We start from the raw sequence: 20,000 nt of genomic DNA, 5'->3' as shown, positions 1-20,000 counted from the left end.
AGATCATATGTCATTTACAACAGATGGTACATGACACACATGAGTTTTACAGTAAAATCATTAACGAAATATGACATTTAAGCGTCTTGCTGCTAAGATTACCCCTAAAAACGCACATTTGATCACATAGTCTGATGAAAAGAGTGGAACAATGCTATTTTAAGGCCTTAAAAACGGGTTTTGTGGAAAATAAAGAACAATCAGGTCCTTTGTCAGCTGACAGTAAAACCCAAGGCAAATGTCAGTTGTCAGTTACATTTTCGGCTATTTGTCAGTCGTCAGTTAAAATTTTGGCCATTTGTCAGTTGGCAGTTAACCCCATCCAGACCCTCCTGTAAGCTTACTTTTCCCTTCTTTGCTGACCACTGTTTGCTGACGCAGTATCTTTTTTCTGCTTCTGCAATCCAACCTGACTTGCACGTGATTCGAAGTTGCAGCCAATAAAAATCACACAATTTTTTCGGGACGGGCTCGGGATACGGGAAACTTAAAAAAACAAGGCAATTTTTGACTCCCAAGACGACGAAAGGAATGCGCTCCCGAATTTAAAACGCTGGCTGACTTCGTCTTCCCGCGTAAAAATACCGTAAATGCTCGAATTAGCGCCCAGCTTCAAATGAGCGCGCCGCTTCGAATTAGCACCCCTCCTAAGGCTTAAAATGTGGAATAAGCGCCCCCCCCCCCCCCCCCACTCCCCCGAGAAAAAACGAGGTTCAGTACTCGGTACGATATCCATGTGAGCACATAGGTGCTTCACTTAAATTAAGTTCCTCGTAAAACTTTTCTCCCAATCGCCCGCATCTTGTTGCTATATGTTACAGTTTTGGCGTAACTAGAAATAAAGAAAGTGTCATTTTGAGGCCAAAAATTGATAAACGAAATAAGCGCCCCACTTTCGAATTAGCGCCCCCTCTCGCCTTAGAAAATTGAACAAGCTCCCCGGGCGCTAATTCGAGCATTTACGGTAAATACGCAAAAGCTAAGGTTAAAGTAGAGCTAGCTGGCTACTGAATCCACAAGAATCTCATTTGTCCTGAACATTTCACCGATAATATACAAAGAAAATACTTAAACAGACCAGGATCTTACTTTTCCATTTAGAAAACATGAAATATTGGGCGACGTTTTGCCAAGGCTCGATCACGAGCCGCTGTGCGGGAAAATGAGCCCGCAGTCATCCCCCGAAGGAAGCGGTGGATCAAAGACTGGACCCGGGAGACGGCGGAAATCGAGCCTACGTTTTGCCCTTGTTTCTCATATGGCATATGGCGCAAAAACTTCGATGGGTATCATCGGGTGTCATATCCATATGACAACATTCGGTTTTTTTTTTCGCACGCTCGGGAGTTCAAAGGATGTGATTTTTCATGAAAATAAAAAAGTTAAAACAAAAGTAAATTCACAAAGTTCTGTTTTACTTGTTTAGAAAATAATTTCTTTAATTCTTAATAATTGGCTAACTGCCCACTGATTTATTAACTTGGGCGACCAACTGCGAGGCCCGGGGACCCCAGCTTAAATGTTTGGGGGCTCCCTGAATTTTTCCTTAGAGCACCTGTACTTACTGGAAGTCTGATACATTACATGCTATTGCTGAATATGAAAGCGCATTTTTTGAAGACATTAGTAAAGGGGGAATGCAGATTTTTGTGAACTACCCCATACTCTTAACATATATGGTGGTACTATTTAAGATATTGATGTAAGTTTTGTTTTGAGTAGCAAAGGAACGTTAACCCTTGTGTAACTCATCTTCCAGTGTACTAGTCCTTACACAGAACATCTGTGTCTCTCATTCACACATTTGTTGTTGATATACTACTCAACTTTCCACTGCCATTCAACATAATTCTTACTTAAGCCAACATCCCACGTAAACTTCTTCGGGCGTCGTCTTGTTATAATAAACTTCAGTCATTAGCCGTTCTGTTGGCATTAAGCGTTTCATTTGTAAAATCTGGACTGGACATTGGGATGGACTGAGGTGGAGTGCACTTTATTTTTTTCTTTGTCTGTTTTTCATCTTCTGAAAACCTTCTTAATATGTCCAGAAGAGGAATACTAATCAGAAGTAATCACAAGAGACATAAGAAATTGCTGATAAATGTGCAGATGCCTAATTGCAATTTGTATTGCTTTCAATTTCAAATTAAGAGAAAACAAAAGGATTAATGGTTTTTTAAGACAGAATCCATCAGAAAATAGAGTAATTTTAATTTTCAGTGGAAAAAAACCTTGTACCAGAATAATTTTAAGGAATATTGCATTCTTTTCGACATTTATCAAGGGTTAAGCCGATAAAATAAATGTCAAATTTCTCTGGAATTGTGAAAACACAGGTAATGCATCAGTCAATTCCACCTGCGTCCAGGCCCCCCCCCCCCCCCCCCCCCAGGCTAGTGCGGGGCATTTGCACGCCTTGTCAGTCCCTGGGGTGGGGCATTTGCAAATTTTGCACTGCCCGGGGCCGGCATTCGCCAATCCCGGGGCCAATTCCGAGGTTTTTACACGCACGCGGTTTCCTATCAGAATATAACTACACGGAAGGCTTTACTGGAAAAAAAGCAGATTGGCTCATCTATCAAGGACAGGAATAAATTGAAGAGGGTTGTAAAGGCATGTTCTCGATTTTATGCACGCGTTTCTTCATTGCATATTAAGCCAGAATTACATAGCGAAATTGGAGCTATCGATGTAAATCAACGTTTTTTGGTCATTGAACCAAATTTCTGTTCATATTATTTGAAGAACATCCTTTCACATTTATAAAACTATTCATAACATATAACTTTACAGCGCTCTATTAACTTTGGTGTCAATAATTTTATATCAATACTAAAACCATACACTTGTGCATGTCGTCGCGGCTTGAAGTCTTAGTTAGAATCCTAGCGCTATTACAAAGGAAGACGTTAATTGAAACAAAAAGTCGCACATTAAAATGCTTAAAATGGCACCATTCGACTGTGCGATCAATGAAAAATGTTCCAGTGTTGACGGAGGACGGGGCATTTGCCCTCTTTTTTAGTCCCTACCCCAGGGGATTTGACAGCTTAATAGTTCCCAACCCCGGGAATTTGCCATCCAAGGCAAAAAAACTTGCTTATGCGCAGGGGTCAGTCCGGGGGGGGGGGGGGGGGCTGGGCGCAGGTGGAATTCACTGGTGCATAAAATTCTGAAAATTTCATATGTAAGATGCCGTTTTGTGAAATTTGACATTTATTTTCTCGGGCTCCCATTAGAAATTTTCTTTGACGTTATTACAGATGACTGATTACATCTTTAGCCCTTGAAAAATGTAAAAAAGAATGCAATATGCTTTAAATTATTCTGGTACAAGGTTTTTGTCCACAGTAAAAATTACGGACAAAACGTCAAGACGTTTCGACCGATCTTCGGTCATTTTCAAGTTAGTAAAAAGTTAAAAGAATTAGCATATATATGTGTAAGGTGTAAAAATATGTTAAGAACTATAAAAAATATACACTTTTGACTTTGTGAATGAAATCCAACAGCTTTCAAATCAACAACGGTGATATCCTAGTTTCCTACGATGTTTCTTCCCTGTTTACCAATGTGCCTTTAGAAGAAACCATAGAGCTACTCACTGATATGGCTTTCACGAACAATTGGTTTAATGAAACGACGAACTTCTTCTCAGTAGACAAGACCTTGTCGATCTTCTCGGAGCAGCCAATAAAGGTCAACTTTTCATTTTCAATGGTCATCTGTATGAACAAACAGACCAGTGGCGGATCCAGACCTTCAGATAAGGGGGGGGGGGGGTGGTCATCCAGACCCTGAGATAAGGGAGGGGGGGGCTGGTCTAAAAAAATTTTTTTCCGGCACTTCGGGCCTCATTTTGGTCTAAGTATTAGGGCCGCGGGCCCCTCCCCTGGATCCGCCACTGCAGAAGGTGTCGCTATGGGATCCCCACTTGGTCCTTTACTCGCTAATGTGTTTATGTGTAGCATTGAAGAAAGATTAGAGCAGAAGGACAAGATGCCCACATACTACAGGCGATTTGTTGGTGACATACCGACCGTCATGCGAAACAAAACATTTGCGGAAAATCTTTCTTGAGACTTTCAACCAGTATCACTCCTCCGTTATGTTTACCGTGGAGATTGAAAGCAATTGTATGCTTCCCTTCCTGGGCATCCAGCTCCTCAGCAGATCTTCACGATGTGGAGACCAAAGTGAATGTCAAACCACGAACATTGGCCTTTTGTTGCATTACAAGAGTCACGTAGACGTTGGATATAAACGGGCGTTTGCTAAGAACTATGCTTGGCAAGAGCCATAATAGGACTATTATGGCTCTTGTGCTTGGTCAGTGCTTGCCAACTTTTGCTGGTCGTATTTCTCCGAAGAATGCGATCGTCTTAAATTACTTTTTCCCGGCTAGAGTACCCTAACAAACTCATGAACTCTACTATCTCATGCTTTATTGCCACAAAGGTTTTTGATCAACCTGTTTCTTCGGCCGCGGCTGTTTCTGATTAATCTGACCCTGTTCGTGTTATTTTACCATTTGAAAACCAGTCCTCAGCTGACATCGTTCGACCTCAACTTCAGGATTTGAGCCACAAAATTCACACGACCGTGTCTCCAGTGTTTGTCAGCCAAAAGATTGAGCGCGATCTTAAAATGCGAGAAGCCAAGCCACCTCTTGTCAACCAACAATGTCTTGTTTACAAATTTAAATGTGACCTGTGCAATGCACACCAACGAAATGAGGAACACAAAAGCGCAAGTTCATCCATTGGCCAGCGTTTTCGTGTTAAACATTCTTCAGCACCTGAAGATTTCAGTAATAATTTTAGCATTTCAAAGAAGTGTAAAAGTAAATTTGACGGCGTGGTGCTTGAAATGTTTTTTACTAATGAACTGTGGTCTCAATGTACAATCAGACTCACTTCGTGCAAAATTTTTTAAATAGCTCTTTTAATTAGATTCTAATTGTTCTTTTTCTGCATGCTTTACTTCATTCTTTTAACATTTTTTATAGTTTATAAGAAACATAATTTACACCTTACACTTCTTTTCTTTAAACTTTTTACATACTTGAAAATGACCGAAGATCGGTCGAAACGTCGTGATTCTTGTCCGTAATTTTTAGTATGAAGAAGTTTAGAAAACCTTTACTTAGGTTTTTGTCCTTTTGAAAATTATAATTAAAATTACTCAATTTTCTGAAGGATTCCGTCTTCAAGTCTTTCGATTCTGACTTCTTTTTTCCGTCTAGGAACTTTACCAAAAACCTGTTTGGCGTGAAAGAACACAGGATAGTAATGACTAAATGCATAACACTCTTGGCAAGTGAATGGAAGTCATCTAAAGGCGGCGTGTCAACCATAAACAGGGAGCTGGCCATTCAGTTTGCCAAGCTTTCTAATACATCGGTTAGTTTCTTTGTCCCAACATTTTCTGTCGAAGACAAGAGAGAAGCTAGCAAATACAATGTAAAATTAGTTAAAGCAGAAGAGCGACCTGGATTTGACCCCATTGATTGGTTGACTTTTCCACCGAAAGATCTTGCGATTGACTTTGTTATTGGACATGGTGTAATACTTGGAAAACAAGCACAGATAATACGGGATTCTCAACAATGTAAGTGGGTGCAAGTAGAACATACTGCACCCGATGAACTTGCAGTGTACAAGGAATATTCTAGCGCCATTCCCAAAGGTGAAAAAAAACAATCGGCTGAGCTAAAACTGTGTAAAATGGCTGATCTTGTCGTAGCAATTGGATCAAATTAGCAGAATTTTACGCAGCTCGTCTTAACTTCTGCGGAAAAAAAGTTTATAATTTCACTCCAGGTATATTTAATGAATTTGCATCGTTAAATGTATCCTCGATAAAGGGGAAGAAGTTTCGAATTCTTGTATTTGGCCGAGGTGATACTGAAGATTTCAAACTTAAAGGATACGACATCGCTGCTAAAGCAGTCGCCAAGCTGGTCGATAAGACTTACCATCTCACTTTTGTGGGCGCATCTAAAGGAAGTGAAGAATTGCTTAAGTATGGCTTGTTGCAAAATCAGCTCATTGTTAAAGGATATCTTGAAAACCGCGAAGATCTGCTAACCCTCTTATGTGCTTCGAATCTTGTGATCATTCCTTCTCGAACAGAGGGTTTCGGCTTGACAGCTCTGGAAGCGTTGTCGGCTGGTATACCATTTCTTGTCAGTCAGAACAGTGGATTTGGAGAAGCTCTTCAAGAGATACCTCGTGGATCAGCTTTCATCGTGGATTCTGAAGATCCAGAGGACTGGGCTGAGGCCATTAAAGCCACCCGAGAGAAAGACAATGAAGGAGCATTCCAGGAATGTCAAGAATTGCGTGCACGCTACGCAGAGAAGTACAACTGGCAAACGCAGTGTGTTGAACTTTTCAGTATGATGAAATCTTTGATCAACGGTGAGTATTGTCCAGGCGATGACATCAAAGTGAATTAAAAGGTTGTTCTATGTCCTCTTTAATTAAGGTATCGGGCTGATATCCGTTAAGGCTCACCATAGTACTTCCTTACACTTACACTCAAAGGGACTTTTGTACTTGTACCTTGTTGATTTTTACGTTTTACCCTTGTTTCATGATCCTTGTGTTTGTGGTGGGCTCAACCGCTTTGTCTTGGCCTATCGTTTTCATGTGGCACATGAGGCCTCAGCTCCAAAGAAACAGTGCTGCGCTGTTGCCCATTGTTATGTGTACCCACCCTAGCTCTTTCATCCTGGTCTTTTTTGTTTCTCCTGCCGTCTCCCCATGCTGTCTTGGGTGTGGCCTGCTTTTGTCTTCCATCGATTCTGGATTCAAAGTATCTGTCTTCATGAGTGGACCGTGAACTGCCGTGCCAAAAGAACCACGGACAAAATTCTTGAGCCAGTCCTTTCTATTTTCTACTTGCAGAAGCATCTAAACAGAAACAAAGTTAGCTGGTTACCACCCACTATATTCAAAGTTGTTATGGTTAAAAAATCTCAATAAGTATAATTTTGGTGTTACCTTCTAAACAAAATTAGGGACCTCAAAGGTGATGTTACGCGGGAGGATTTGCAACGACGATTTTTAGCGCAACACAGCATTGAGCGAGATGTTGGTACAGTGTTGCAAACCATGTGAAACAAGGTCAAATTGCACTTTAGTTCACTTTATCACTTTATATATTAAACAAAAAGTGGAAATTTGCATGTTATACATGAAGACCCTATTCTGAATTACATGCCAGGAAGACGTTTTTCTGCAGGCGATTAAGGCCGGCGGAGAAAAACGATGAAAACAAGACGTAATCGAAGACGAAAGCAACTCGACCGCTGAATATGTGAAGGTGATCGGCTGACAGTTTACTTTTTGCGGGTATGCTAGTTGCTGAAATTAAGTAATTAAGCAAACCTTAGACCTAATCAGAAGTATTCAGGTCCGTGCACACTTCGGCCAATCTAATTTTTCATTTTTCCGACAAAAACGGAAAAAGGAAATATTACTTATCCTTATCATATTTACATTTTAAAGTACAGAAAAAAATAGAAAAAAAGAAAATGGTCAGGAAAATTGATCATTTTTTCATTTTTCTAATTTTGAAGTCCGCTTCAAAAATACAGAAAATACTGTAAGCGGCTAAAAGCGATATTTTGCTATTTTTTATTTTCTTGCTATTGTTAGAAAATGAGAAAAATGAAATAATGTCCGATTCCTAACTCATTTTTCTATTTTTCCGTTTTTCGCCAAAAAAGAAAAACGGAAAAATGAAAAAAATCATATTTATTCGCACCATTTTTTCATTTTTTCCATTTTGTTCAAAAAATGAAAAATTGGAAAAATAGCATACCTATCGCCCAATGTTCATAATTCCATTTTCATAAGGAAAATGAAAAAATGACAAGTGTTGCGAGCAATTTTCTATTTTTTTATTTACTTAATAAATAGTAAAACTTTAAAACGATACACCCTTTCAGACAGTTTTTCACTTTTTATTTTATTGAAAAATGGCGCAGAAAAGTGGGAAGTTATGAATATTTTAACGGTGAAGAAGAGACTCGCTAATTTGGTTAGAAGATTTACCCAGGGTCGGCAGAGATGTGGGGGAATTTTTTTTTTTTTGGGGGGGGGGGGGGCAGGGCTTAGTTTTCGAGATGCGGACGTAGTTCCATTCACTTTTGATCTCGATTTCCCTGAAGGTTTGAGTTGCCGGGAGTCGACTGTGGATGAAAGCGGCGGGAAAACCGTACCATATCGGCCGTGGAAATGAAGAATATTAGAAAGGGTACGAGGAGGGAGGAGAAGGCGTGAAAATTGGTACGGGAAAAGGGGCGGGGGGGGTAACTCAACGGTTTTCATGCCAGCAACACTATGGTCCCAGCGAAAAAAAAGCGGTTCGTGAGAGAGATTAAGGGGAAGGAGTTAAGAAGAAGGTCGTTGAACAGTCACATGCACAAAATAAATAAAGAGCACGCCAGTGAAGAGGTCAGACGCTTTTAAATGAAATAGATGCTCAAAAGTAGACTGCTTAGCCTGCCGAAATAACGGATCTTGCCACAGAACGGGTGTTTTAGGATTGCAAGAGTAAAGTATATTGAATATAAAATAAAAATAAAATATATTGAAACATAACGAGGCGGCTAGTATACACTCGCGGGAGAGAACATCTTAATGATCTGGCCCCATACATTTGCTCATACATTTGTTTAAACGTTGGATAGCGACTATCCACCGGATAGGCCACTACCTAGCGGCCTGATAATTTTTTATGTATTTTAGGGAAACCAATTGCGTTATCTACTGGATAGTTATTTATCCAGCGGATAGCGTTATCCACCTTTTAAGCAACTCAGCCCTGGAAAGACGAGAGCAAAGATCGCTAATGTCGGGAAACCCATGCGACAAGTATGGGGAAACGTTCTACAGTTTGAATGGAACAGGAACACTTTATGGTGACGCAGTGTTAGAACAAGTCACAGAGTGAGTCATAAGTAATGAGGTAAAGGAATCAGTTAATTCAAAAGTGAATGAAACTACGTTCGCATTCCGAGAAAGAAAGGGCCCTCACCCGCCCTCCCCATCCCACGTCTCCGTCGACCCTGTGTAAATCGTCTAACAAAACTAGTGAGTCTAAAGTGGATTAGGTTTTTCTTTTCTTTATTGGTAAATGTTCATGATTTATCCTTTTTCTTTGCTATTTTTCATTAAAACAAAAGATGAAAAATTGTCCGTTTTTGTTTGTTTGTTTTCTATTTATTGAAAAAATGGAAAAAATTATTCGCAACACTTGTCATTTTTTTCATTTTTCTTGTTGAAACGGGATTATGGAAAATTAGGCGATAGGTATGCCATTTTTCTATTTTTTCATTTTTTGAACAAAATGGAAAAAATGAAAAAATGGTTCGAATAAATATCATTTTTTCATTTTTCTGTTTTTCGATTTTTGGGGAAAAACGGAAAAATCGAAAAATGATCTAAGACTCGGAGATTATTTTATTTTTCTCACTTTTCTAACAATATCAAGAAAATAAAAATAGCAAAATATCGCTTTTAGCCGTTAACAGTATTTTCTGTATTTTTGAATTTAACTTCAAAATTAGAAAAATGAAAAAAATGATCGATTTTCCCGACCATTTTCTTTTTTTCTCTTTTTTTCTGTACTTTGAAATATGCAAATATGATATATTTCCTTTTTCCGTTTTTGTTGGGAAAATGAAAAATTAGATTGGCCGAAGTGTGCACGGACCTATTCGGTCCGTGCACACTTCGGCCAATCTATTTTTTCATTTTTCCAACAAAAACGGAAAAAGGACATATTACTTATCCTTATCATATTTGCATATTTCAAAGTTCAGAAAAAAAGAGAAAAAAAGAAAATGGTCAGTAAAATCGATCATTTTTTTCATTTTTCTAATTTCGAAGTTAAATTCAAAAATACAAAAAATACTGTTAACGGCTAAAAGCGATATTTTGCTAGTTTTATTTTCTTGATATTGTTAGAAAAGTGTGGAAAATAAAATAATCTCCGAGTCCTAGATCATTTTTCGATTTTTCCGTTTTTCCCAAAAAATCGAAAAACAGAAAAATGAAAAAATGATATTTATTCGAACCATTTTTTCATTTTTTCCATTTTGTTCAAAAAATGAAAAAATAGAAAAATGGCATACCTATCGCCTAATTTTCCATAATTCCATTTTAACAAGAAAAATGAAAAAAATGACAAGTGTTGCGAATAATTTTTCCATTTTTTCAATAAATACAAAACAAACAAACAGACAAAAACGGATAATTTTTCATCTTTTGTTTTAATGAAAAATAGCAAAGAAAAATGACAAATGATGAACATTTACCAGTAAAGAAAAGAAAAACCTAATCCACTTTAGACTCACTAGTTTTGTTAGACGATTTACACAGGGTCGGCGGAGACGTGGGATGGGAAGGGTGGGTGGGGGTGCTTTAGTCCTCGGAATGCGAAAGTAGTCTCATTCACGTTTGGATTTGATTAGCTGATTCCTTTACCTCATTACTTAGGACTCACTCTGTGACCCGTTCTAACACTGTGTCACCATAAAGTGTTCCTGTTCCATTCAAACTGTAGAACGTTTCCCCATACTTGTCGCATGGGTTTCCCGACATTAGCGATCTTTGCTCTCGTCTTTTCAGGGCTGAGTTGCTTAAAAGGTGGATAATGCTATCCGCTGGATAAATAACTATCCAGTAGATAACGCAATTGGTTTCCATAAAGTACATAAAAAATTATCAGGCCGCTGGATAGTGTTTATCCGGTGGATAGTCGCTATCCAACGTTTAATCAAATATATGAGCAAATGTATGGGCCAGATCATTAAGATGTTCTCTCCCGCGAGTGTATACTAGCCGCCTCGTTATGTTTTTTTCCTCCATAATATTAATTCAACATACTTTACTCTTGAAATCCTAAAACACCCGTTCTGCGGCAAGTTCCGTTATTTCGGCAGGCTAAGCAGTCTACTTTTGAGCATCTATTTCATTTAAAAACGTCTGACCTCTTCACTGGCGTGCTCTTTATTTATTTTGTGCATGTGACTGTTCAACGATCTTCTTTTTAACTCCTTCCCCTTAATCTCTCTCACGAACCGCTTTTTTTTTTGCTGGGACCATGGTGTTGCTGGCATGAAAACCGTTGAGTTACCTCCCCCCCCCCCCCGCCCTTTTCCCGTACCAATTTTCACGCCTTCTCCACCTCCCTCGTACCCTTTCTAATATTCTTCATTTCCACGGCCAGTACGGTACGGCTTTCCCGCCGCTTTAGTCCACAGTCGACTCCCGACAACCGAAACCTTCAGGGAAATCGAGATAAAAAATGAATGGAACCACGTCCGCTTCTCAAAAACTAAGCCCTCCCCCACCCCCCCCCCCCCCCCTCCAATTCCCCCACATCTCCGCCGACCCTGGGTTTATCTTCTAACCAAATTAGTGCGCCGATAGTCGATACGAATTAGGTTTTTCTTTTCTTCACCGTTAAAACATTCATAACTTCTCACTTTTCTGCGCCATTTTTCAATAAAATAAAAAATGAAAAACTGTCTGAAAGGGTCAGTATCGTTTTAAAGTTTTACTATTTATTAAAAAATGGAAAAATAGAAAATTGCTCGCAACACCTGTCACATTTTCATTTTTCTTGTTAAAATGGAATTATGGAAAATTAGGCGATAGGTATATGCTATTTTTCTATTTTTTCATTTTTTGAGCAAAATGGAAAAAATGAAAAAATGGTGCGAATAAATATGATTTTTTCATTTTTCCGTTTTTCCATTTTTTGCGAAAAACGGAAAAATAGAAAAATGAGTTAAGAATCGGACATTGTTTCATTTTCCTCATTTTCTAACAATAGCAAGAAAATAAAAAATAGCAAAATATCGCTTTTAGCCGTTTACAGTATTTTTTGTATTTTTGAAGCGGACTTCAAAATTAGAAAATTGAAAAAATGATCAATTTTCCTGACCATTTTCTTTTTTTCTATTTTTTTCTGTACTTTAAAATATGTAAATATGATAAGGATAAGTAATATTTCCTTTTTCCGTTTTTGTTGGGAAAATGGAAAATTAGATTGGCCGAAGTGTGCACGGACCCTATTCAACACATACATATTTTTTTTAAAGTCATTTGTTCCGAATTATATGAACTAAGCCTTTAGCTTATTTGAACTCCAGTTGTGCTGTTGACATTTTATCCGGCAGTACGAAATAAAATCAGCCTATAAGAAAATCTGGAACGACATTGAAAAAAAGTTAGACTGCGAGCAGTCTCTTATTTTTCTTTGCATTACTGCACGCAAAACCTAATCACGCGAGCGGCAAAGTCGCTTGCCGCGGGAAACGAGGCGTAAGCCCGATCGAGAAGAAAAAATAGACCCCTATATAATAACATCGTGGTTTGTAATCGCGCTGGATGAGATCAAGAACTAGACGGATTTCAAGAGAAAAGGCGGACTGCAAGCAGTCTAAAAAGTGAGCATTCAAAAGCCATTTCAAACCCAGTGAAAGGCACGGTAAAGAAACTCGGTTTCAGCCTATGAGAAAAGTGCAAAGAACTCAGGATCTCCTTTGCTAAAGAGCAAAGAGTCTTTGATCCCGTCATCATAGAAGGAAAGGAGGTAGAGTTAGTGACTAGTTCAAAGCTACTAGGCCTTACAATAGCGAACGATCTAACATGGAACGACCATGTAACTGAGATAACCAAAAAGGCTAGCAAGAGACTCTATTTCCTAACTCAGTTGAAGAGAGCGGGAGTTCCGAAACAAGATCTAGCACTGTTCTACGTATCGTGCGTGAGATCTGTTATTGATTATGCAACACCTGTCTTTTTCAACGGTCTCCCCCAGTACTTAAAGAAAGAGCTAGTACGGCTCGAGAAAAGAGCAATATCAATAATAACCTCACGAAAGTGCAACTCGGCAACAGAGGTGGGGTTAACACCCATTTTGGAGCATTATTACTTACTATGTAGCAGGCTTTTTGATAACATTGTCAGTGATCCAAACCATAAATTGAAGGCGCTCCCTCCACCAGACTATGACAACTCACGCTATAACCTAAGACGACAGCGCCTTTTTAAAATGCCAAAGCTTTGCACGAACAGAACAAGTAATACTTTTATATTTGCGATGTCGAAATAGTCCGGGCTGTAGTTTTATCCCACTTATATTCATGCTTTATATGTTAACATATTTCAATATGAATATGTTGTATAGAATTTTTAATATTATCTTAAAAATTAGTTTTCGACTTATTGTCTAGGATTCATTTGTAATTTTCAAGTATTGTTAAGTTTTTGTAAATAATTGCGTAATTCAGCCTTCGGCTGCGATGCAGTTTTAATAAACTATCTATCTATCTATCTATCTATCTATCTATCTATCTATCTATCTTTAGTTTACGACTTGGACAGTGTAGCGAATCGAATCGTCCTGTTTAACGTCACCTTCCTTTAATTAATATACATAGGCACTTTACGCGATCGCCCGATTTTGTTAATCACTCAAATGATTAGTAAATGGTAATTGAGTGAGTGGAGTCCAATTCGGTCTGTAATCTTACAGGTGATTAACAAAATCGGACGACTGCGTAGCGGGAGTTCGATTTGTTTAATCACGAGTATGATTACAGAACGAATTGGACGACACGAAGTTCTGTTACCAGTCAATTAAAACTTTAACAAAATTTGTGATATATAAGGCTCTTTTTAAACTCAAAACACAAGAAATTCCACGGTGAATGGCGCAATGTATGGAAAATGGCACAAAGAAAGAAATTAAACTGAAATGCGTGCGCGCGTCTTTGCCGCGCCTTTTTTTGACGCCAATTTGGGAGAGCAACTGCTCTGCTGGTCCATTTATTACTGCTAGCTCAAACCAACAAGGCAGAGTAGAAAGTAGCGATAAGCTTTACTGCATTCGTGATACTTAATTAATACTTAATATATTTTTGGTGTTCCCGACAATACTTTCTCTCTTTCTGCCCACCATTATAATATAGTCAAATGTCAAAACGCTAGAGGCAAAAGAACGCTTGTTGAACGTGAAGTCAGGCTAGCTACAATTCTAGGGATTATTAATTAATACGGTTGACGAATCAGATCATAATTGAGACTAAATGAACGCCGCGAGTCAAACAATAATCAGTAATCTAGAAATCGAGTGAAGCGAACTGCTCTCTGTCTCCTTTCGGCCTTTCCGCGTGTCTTCGCACCTTCCTTGTTTGTGTGAGTGTGTGCGTTGATCGTGAAAAATGCTAAAACGGTAGGAAGGGAGAAAAAAAAAAAGAAAAAAAGACACATACTCAATTGCCAAGATTCGAACTCGCCCTTCTCCGCCAGCTGTTACCTTCGTGTACCGGAATCTTAACCAAGCAGCCAAGGGAACAAATTACAAGATCCGTTTCATCTCTGAAAATTATGTCACGATCACGTAACCCACCGTCTGAAAAAGAAGCACTTCTCACGTGGTTTCGAATACAAATATAGGTAAAAAGAAACTGTTAAGTTAATCGTGCAAACATGTTTTGCAGAAAAGATTAAAGTAGATTAAGGGAGCGTAACCTTCCAAAACATCCTTCCTTCAATGGCCGACTTTCGTGATGTAGTATCGTTGCTGCCATGCAGCCCGACTAATAAAGGCAAGAAGAATCTTTGTGGCTGTGCGGAAAATTGTCATCGTATGTCGAGCCCGCAACATTAAAACAGCGGCCGCGTTTGCAAATTGATTGGCGCCAAAAAGGGCGCGCGCTCTTTTCAGTTTAATTGATTTCTTTGGGTCATTCTGCGTACATTACAATCCGCATAATTATGTTATTCCGCAAGCCATGCCACATGCCATTCCGCAAACTCATTCCGCCTTTTACCCCCACCGGAAATTCCAAGATCGTGATGATGTGATGGCGCGTACTGTCCAATTACTTAGGCATGACGCGTACTGTCCTATCAAGGTTGAAATCAGGGCAGTTGATAACCAATTTTGGTAATTAACAGAGTTGAAATTTAAACGTTTAATACATTTTCGTTCTAACTAGCAAACGACCTGGTGAATTAGTGTCAGTTTTACATCAACTATTTCCAGAAAAAGGTTTTACACTCTTTGTATATCCACGAAAGAAGCCTTCTTCGTTATTTTTTTATGAGAGGGTTACAACACAGTAACACAATAACGTTGATTTATAGTGATTAAATGTGCTTTGCTAGATAGCCACTTTACATACATGCTACGAAAAGTAAAAAGAAAAAAAAACAAGATGTGTTTAATCGTCCAAAACCTTTATAATTGTAAGAATTTTTAATTGTAAATGTATTCACAATTATAAAAAACAAAACAAAAAAATAACCAGAAAGAAGGTGATTGCAGTGTGGTAGTCAACAGGTGTAGATTTTTTATAAAGTTCCTGCAAATTCTGAAACAGCTAGCATGGAACACTGACATGTTGTTTTTGTATCTGCGCAGGGACTAAAGTAAAATCACAAGGGATGCTCGCGGAAGAGTCACAAGAAGATGCTGAGGTACATGAGCAAGTGGCTGAGGTAGGAGAAAAGTATGTTGATGAAACTGCTGAAACTGAAACTGAAACCGAAGATGATGCAGAAGGGGAGAACGTTATTGAAGTAAAAAGTGAAGGTACCAGCTGGGCCTTCAAACAGTGGGCTGTTCACCTGATGTTTCCTCCTGATGCTGTACCTGAGCATACGTCAATCGTGGTCCACAAATGGAAATACAGTGTCCGTTCACCCCCACTGCAGGAAAATGAAGCCATCACTAGCAATGTTAGTGAACTATCTTTGTTGAATGGCCAAGAACTAAAATTTATCACCAAGGTGAAGCTGTCGTTATCTCACAGCGCAACAGACGCACAGGGCTATGGGCCAGTAATAAAAAAGCTGATTGACAAGGAGACGAATTATTGGGAAGACGTGGATGGAACCAGGGACATACGTTGTCGTCAAGACTTCGAAGACAATCACCCTTCCCACATGAAAATAACGGACTTTTTCTTTCCCATTGCTCAAGCTGATATATCTGAGTGCTCAACATACGCGGTAGTTTGCCGTCTCAAGGCTTCTCCAACTTACACCATCACATCTGGTGGCGGCTCATTCAGCCATCCTGACTTCCCAGACGTGACAGTTACAATCCCCGAAAATGCTTTTGCACCTAAAGCAAAGTTTTCGTTAGAGTTAAAGGTTCAAGAAGTTTCAAATGAAGAATTTGAAGTTGAGGGTAAATTTCTTGGACCTGTATTGAGAATCAAATGCTTTCAAGCTGTTCAGTTCTTGAAACCAGTCACGATTCAGCTGCCAATTTCTCTTCGAGAGCAACAAGACTTGAATCTAAACCCCACAACATGTCTCGTCAGAGTGCTGTTCCTCAAGTCCGATAATGACCAAAAAGAATGGATTGAAATCACTGATGATCTTGTGAAACCGCCAAGTCTTGATAGAAAGTTTGTAAGGTTCCATGTGGAACGGTTCTCTGCATATGCGCATTATGTTGAGAGCAGGAAAAACGAAAACTCCAGGTTTTATGGACAAAGAATTATAAACTTCCTTAACAGCCGCATTTTTGTTCCGCCCATACTGACAGTCTTCTTCGCTTACTTTCGTCCGGATCTTTTAAACATTTTGTGTCTGATCTGCTGCCCTGCTCATCTTAAAGGAGAGGAGCTAAGGCAGCTTGAAAGACAAGGCATAACGCCTATTTGCAAAAACTCGATAAGGCATCCGTGTTTGTATCAGGAGGAATACGCCCACAAGTAAAGAGCGACATGGAGGAAATTTATCTTAGGCTTTTAGAGCACAATCCAGACGATGCTGAGTTGGAGGTTCGTTTTCTTAATGACAAAATCGTAGGTCGAGTGGAATTTTATAGCATCTCAGAAGCCAGAGTGCCTCAATTGTGTAGATTGCACTTAAGAACGCCCACTAAGGGTACGGCCGCTCGTTCGGACTTACGGGAACTTACGCGTCAGCCTAGTGCACGAATGGAAAACAGTCCAACGGACGATGTACTAGAAAATCTATCAAAAAAAGTATCTAACGATTGGAGAACGCTTGGGCGACGGCTAACGTTCCATGAAGCAGAGCTGCAAGAATTTGGTAATATCCATGAAGATATACCGGAAAAGCATACGCCATGTTGTTAGCCTGGAAACGAAGGGGCGGCTCAGATGCTACCTACAGTGTTCTGAACCAAGCGCTGTGTGATACGCGCGTAAAGCGTAAAGATTTAGCACAAGAATTTTGTTGTTACTGAATTAGGTTTTTACTTTTTTTCCTTTTGACTAAATCGACAGCAATTTACATCGTACATCTTGTCGCCGGTTTAATTATCCCTTGCGTTTTTGTTCGTGCACACGCAAAATCAAGAGATACAAATATAGTCTGGGAGCAAATGTCATAAAATAAGGTCCCGTGTGAAGTTTGTGCTGAAAGCAAGCACCTAGTGTAAAAATGTTCATTAGGTCCTACTAAACATGAAAAGTTTTGGTGCCAGCTTTGCCACTTGCTCAGACGGCTTTTAAGGGGGGGTTAAATTCTGACCCATGAAATCCAGCGTGAAAACGAGGCTAAAACACATTATTGCTCATAACTTTGTTAATAACAGACGAAAATACACCAAACTTGCTCACATGATTGGGCATGATCCTCCCGGTTGATTTATGCTAATTTACATAGGTCACGTGACCTTACACATGAAAGCGAGGCTGAAACGCATAATTTACTATAAATTTGTCCAAAAAAATCCTTATTATGCCAAACTTGCTCACCTCAGCTAGTTAGACATCTTGCATTGATTGGTGCCACTTTGTAGTGTCACGTGAGCCATACATGGAAATGAGGCTGGATTGCAAAACACGCCAAAGGTGAACACATCATCCAGGACAATAACGTTGACTCATTGTAATGCATATTAATGCTGTATGTATAGCATTTGAATGAAAAAAATAAAAGCTAAAAAGGTGTAATGATAATGTATTTCGTGTGGCTTATATAACTTTATTATGAGCGATTTCTACAATCCTATTTCGCACAAATTCCTGTGGATTCTTAACCTAGGGGGCCTGGGTGGTTGTGAGCCTGAAATATTGGTCAGCGGTAATTATTTGAGTGTCCGCCACGTTGTACTTACAGCCATCACAGTGCTTGTAGTATGACGGATTTTGGCCGGTCTAATGCCCCTTTAGATTTTAAGCTATGTGTAATCTGCCAAGAAAAAAGTACAGCCAATCTTGTTAAATCCAACTTCCCATCAAAAGCTTTTAGAAGCCATCGAAGAACGTTCAAAGTACGAGGACATCAACTCGAAAACATTGTGGCTTGTGCTTAAAGATCTACCACTAGAAGAGCTTAAAGAAAAAGCAACATGGCATAGGTCGTGCTACCAAGAAATCTATGAAAACTCTCTTCGATGCCTTTTCAATATTGAGAAAGGCTATTAATCGAAGCGAGAAATGGGTCTTCTCTGGCTCTCTGGATACAATGACACATGATCACTGCCCCGAAGAGCTTACCTGCTTCTTTAGGTGGATAATCCAAGGTCCCAATAAGACACTATCTGATAAAAAGTGCAATGAGGTACACAAAAGAGCAATGCAATTAGCGCAGAATACAATAGCTTTGTGTCTAACGGACAGGCAGGTTGACAATAAGAGATCAAAAGCGGTCTACTGCACTAGAGAAATGCTCCAACACCTCGCAGTTAACCTAGCAATACACCAAGCAGTACGAAGCAAAGAGCTGGTTAATCTCCTCCATGGATTTGGCATGGCTGTAGAGTACAATTGCTTGTTGAGGGTGGAGTCACAAATTGAGAAAACTGTTGTGAAGCGCATAGAGAGTGAAGGTGGCATGTTTCTCCTTCCGGATATCGTGAAAGGACGGCACGTATATTTTGCTGTTGATTATTTTACATGCTCTGGATGCCTCTGCTCAAGGTGCTACCCAACTCTCTATATATTCTCCTGACACTGGTGTTCTTGTTTTGGCTCTCCGACGGTATCCAGATTTGTGCTCGAACTCTTGCTTTGTTACTGGGACCGGCAGTAGTTGAGAGTTATCAACTTGAAGTCAATCGCAGAGGCCCTTGGGCCCACTAAGACGGCTGCGCTGTCAGCATTTCATGCGTTGACCGGAGCTGATGTTACTGGGAGTTTCTCTGGAAAGGGAAAAGCCACTTGTTGGGATGAGTTTGATAACGCCAGCACTCCTATCTTGCAAGCTCTTGCTAACCTCGGTTGTGGTTAACAGCCAGATGACGGCACAAGAAGTGGAGTGGAACAGCTGGTTTGTCGGATGTACCAACCAAAGACAGACATCAAAACTGTCAAAGCCCTCAGATGGTCCCTCTTTAAGAAAAATCAAGCTGAGTCTGAGAGGTTGCCGCCCACACAAGCTGCTCTCCATCAAGCCATACTGAGAGCGCACTACCAGCTTCTTGTTTGGAACAACGATCATGTAGCAAACCCGGTGTTGCCCTCACCAGAAGGCTATGGATGGCAAGATGAAGATGGAAAGTGGGTACCAGTCATGACAAATCTTCCACCAGCTCCAGAGGCAACTATACAGCTTGTCCGATGCAAGTGCGCCAAGTCCCGTTGCTCTAACAACCGTTGTCAGTGTCAAAAAGCCGGACTTGTCTGTACTGATCTCTGTCTGTGCTCTGAAGATTGCCAGAACGAGTATGCTGAGAGTGATGATGAGTATGATGAAGACGAAGTCGAACAGGAAATTCCATAGGAATGGACAACAGAACAATGTATATAGATATTCAGTAAGACTTTCATGACTGTATATATAAAATAGCAGTAGTGGCTATTTTCATTTTCTGCCCTTGTTCCAATATACATGCGAAAATGAATACATGGAACCAGTATCATAAGTTGGCAAAATTATTGATTATGTGTACAAGATAGATTCTCAAATGGAGCCTCCGCAGTATTTGCTTTATCCGTCTTGTCCCTGTGTTATGGGCCATAGGACAATGATTAGTTTAAG

The 20,000-nt window shown here is 39.6% G+C and overlaps 3 protein-coding genes and 1 pseudogene across 3 annotated transcripts in view; all 4 read left to right on the top strand.

Annotated features, from left to right (window-relative positions):
• Positions 1 to 6,463, top strand: part of LOC140949498 (D-inositol 3-phosphate glycosyltransferase-like) — a 10,826-nt gene extending 4,363 nt beyond the window's left edge. The window contains 2 exon segments of the mRNA XM_073398657.1: positions 5,249 to 5,754; positions 5,757 to 6,463. Coding sequence (XP_073254758.1) covers positions 5,295 to 5,754; positions 5,757 to 6,463 — 1,167 coding nt within the window. The 5' untranslated portion in view covers positions 5,249 to 5,294.
• Positions 3,925 to 4,938, top strand: LOC140949499 (uncharacterized; annotated as a pseudogene).
• Positions 6,464 to 8,354: 1,891 nt separating the features above from the next.
• Positions 8,355 to 13,273, top strand: LOC140949497 (uncharacterized). Its single transcript, XM_073398656.1, has 2 exons — positions 8,355 to 8,468; positions 12,547 to 13,273. The coding sequence occupies exons 1-2, from the start codon at positions 8,355 to 8,357 to the stop codon at positions 13,138 to 13,140; spliced, it is 708 nt and encodes a 235-aa protein (XP_073254757.1). The 3' UTR covers positions 13,141 to 13,273.
• A 2,187-nt stretch (positions 13,274 to 15,460) lies between these two features.
• Positions 15,461 to 17,486, top strand: LOC140949496 (uncharacterized). Its single transcript, XM_073398655.1, has 2 exons — positions 15,461 to 16,759; positions 17,118 to 17,486. Exons 1-2 carry the CDS (start codon positions 15,480 to 15,482, stop codon positions 17,257 to 17,259), a joined length of 1,422 nt encoding a protein of 473 aa, XP_073254756.1. The 5' UTR covers positions 15,461 to 15,479; the 3' UTR covers positions 17,260 to 17,486.
• The last annotated feature ends 2,514 nt before the right edge of the window (positions 17,487 to 20,000 follow it).

This window comes from Porites lutea, chromosome 10 (genome assembly GCF_958299795.1).
Source record: "Porites lutea chromosome 10, jaPorLute2.1, whole genome shotgun sequence".
NCBI lineage: Eukaryota > Metazoa > Cnidaria > Anthozoa > Scleractinia > Poritidae > Porites > Porites lutea.
Note: the sequence above shows the minus strand (reverse complement) of the source record. Positions and strands in the feature narration are given on the sequence as shown.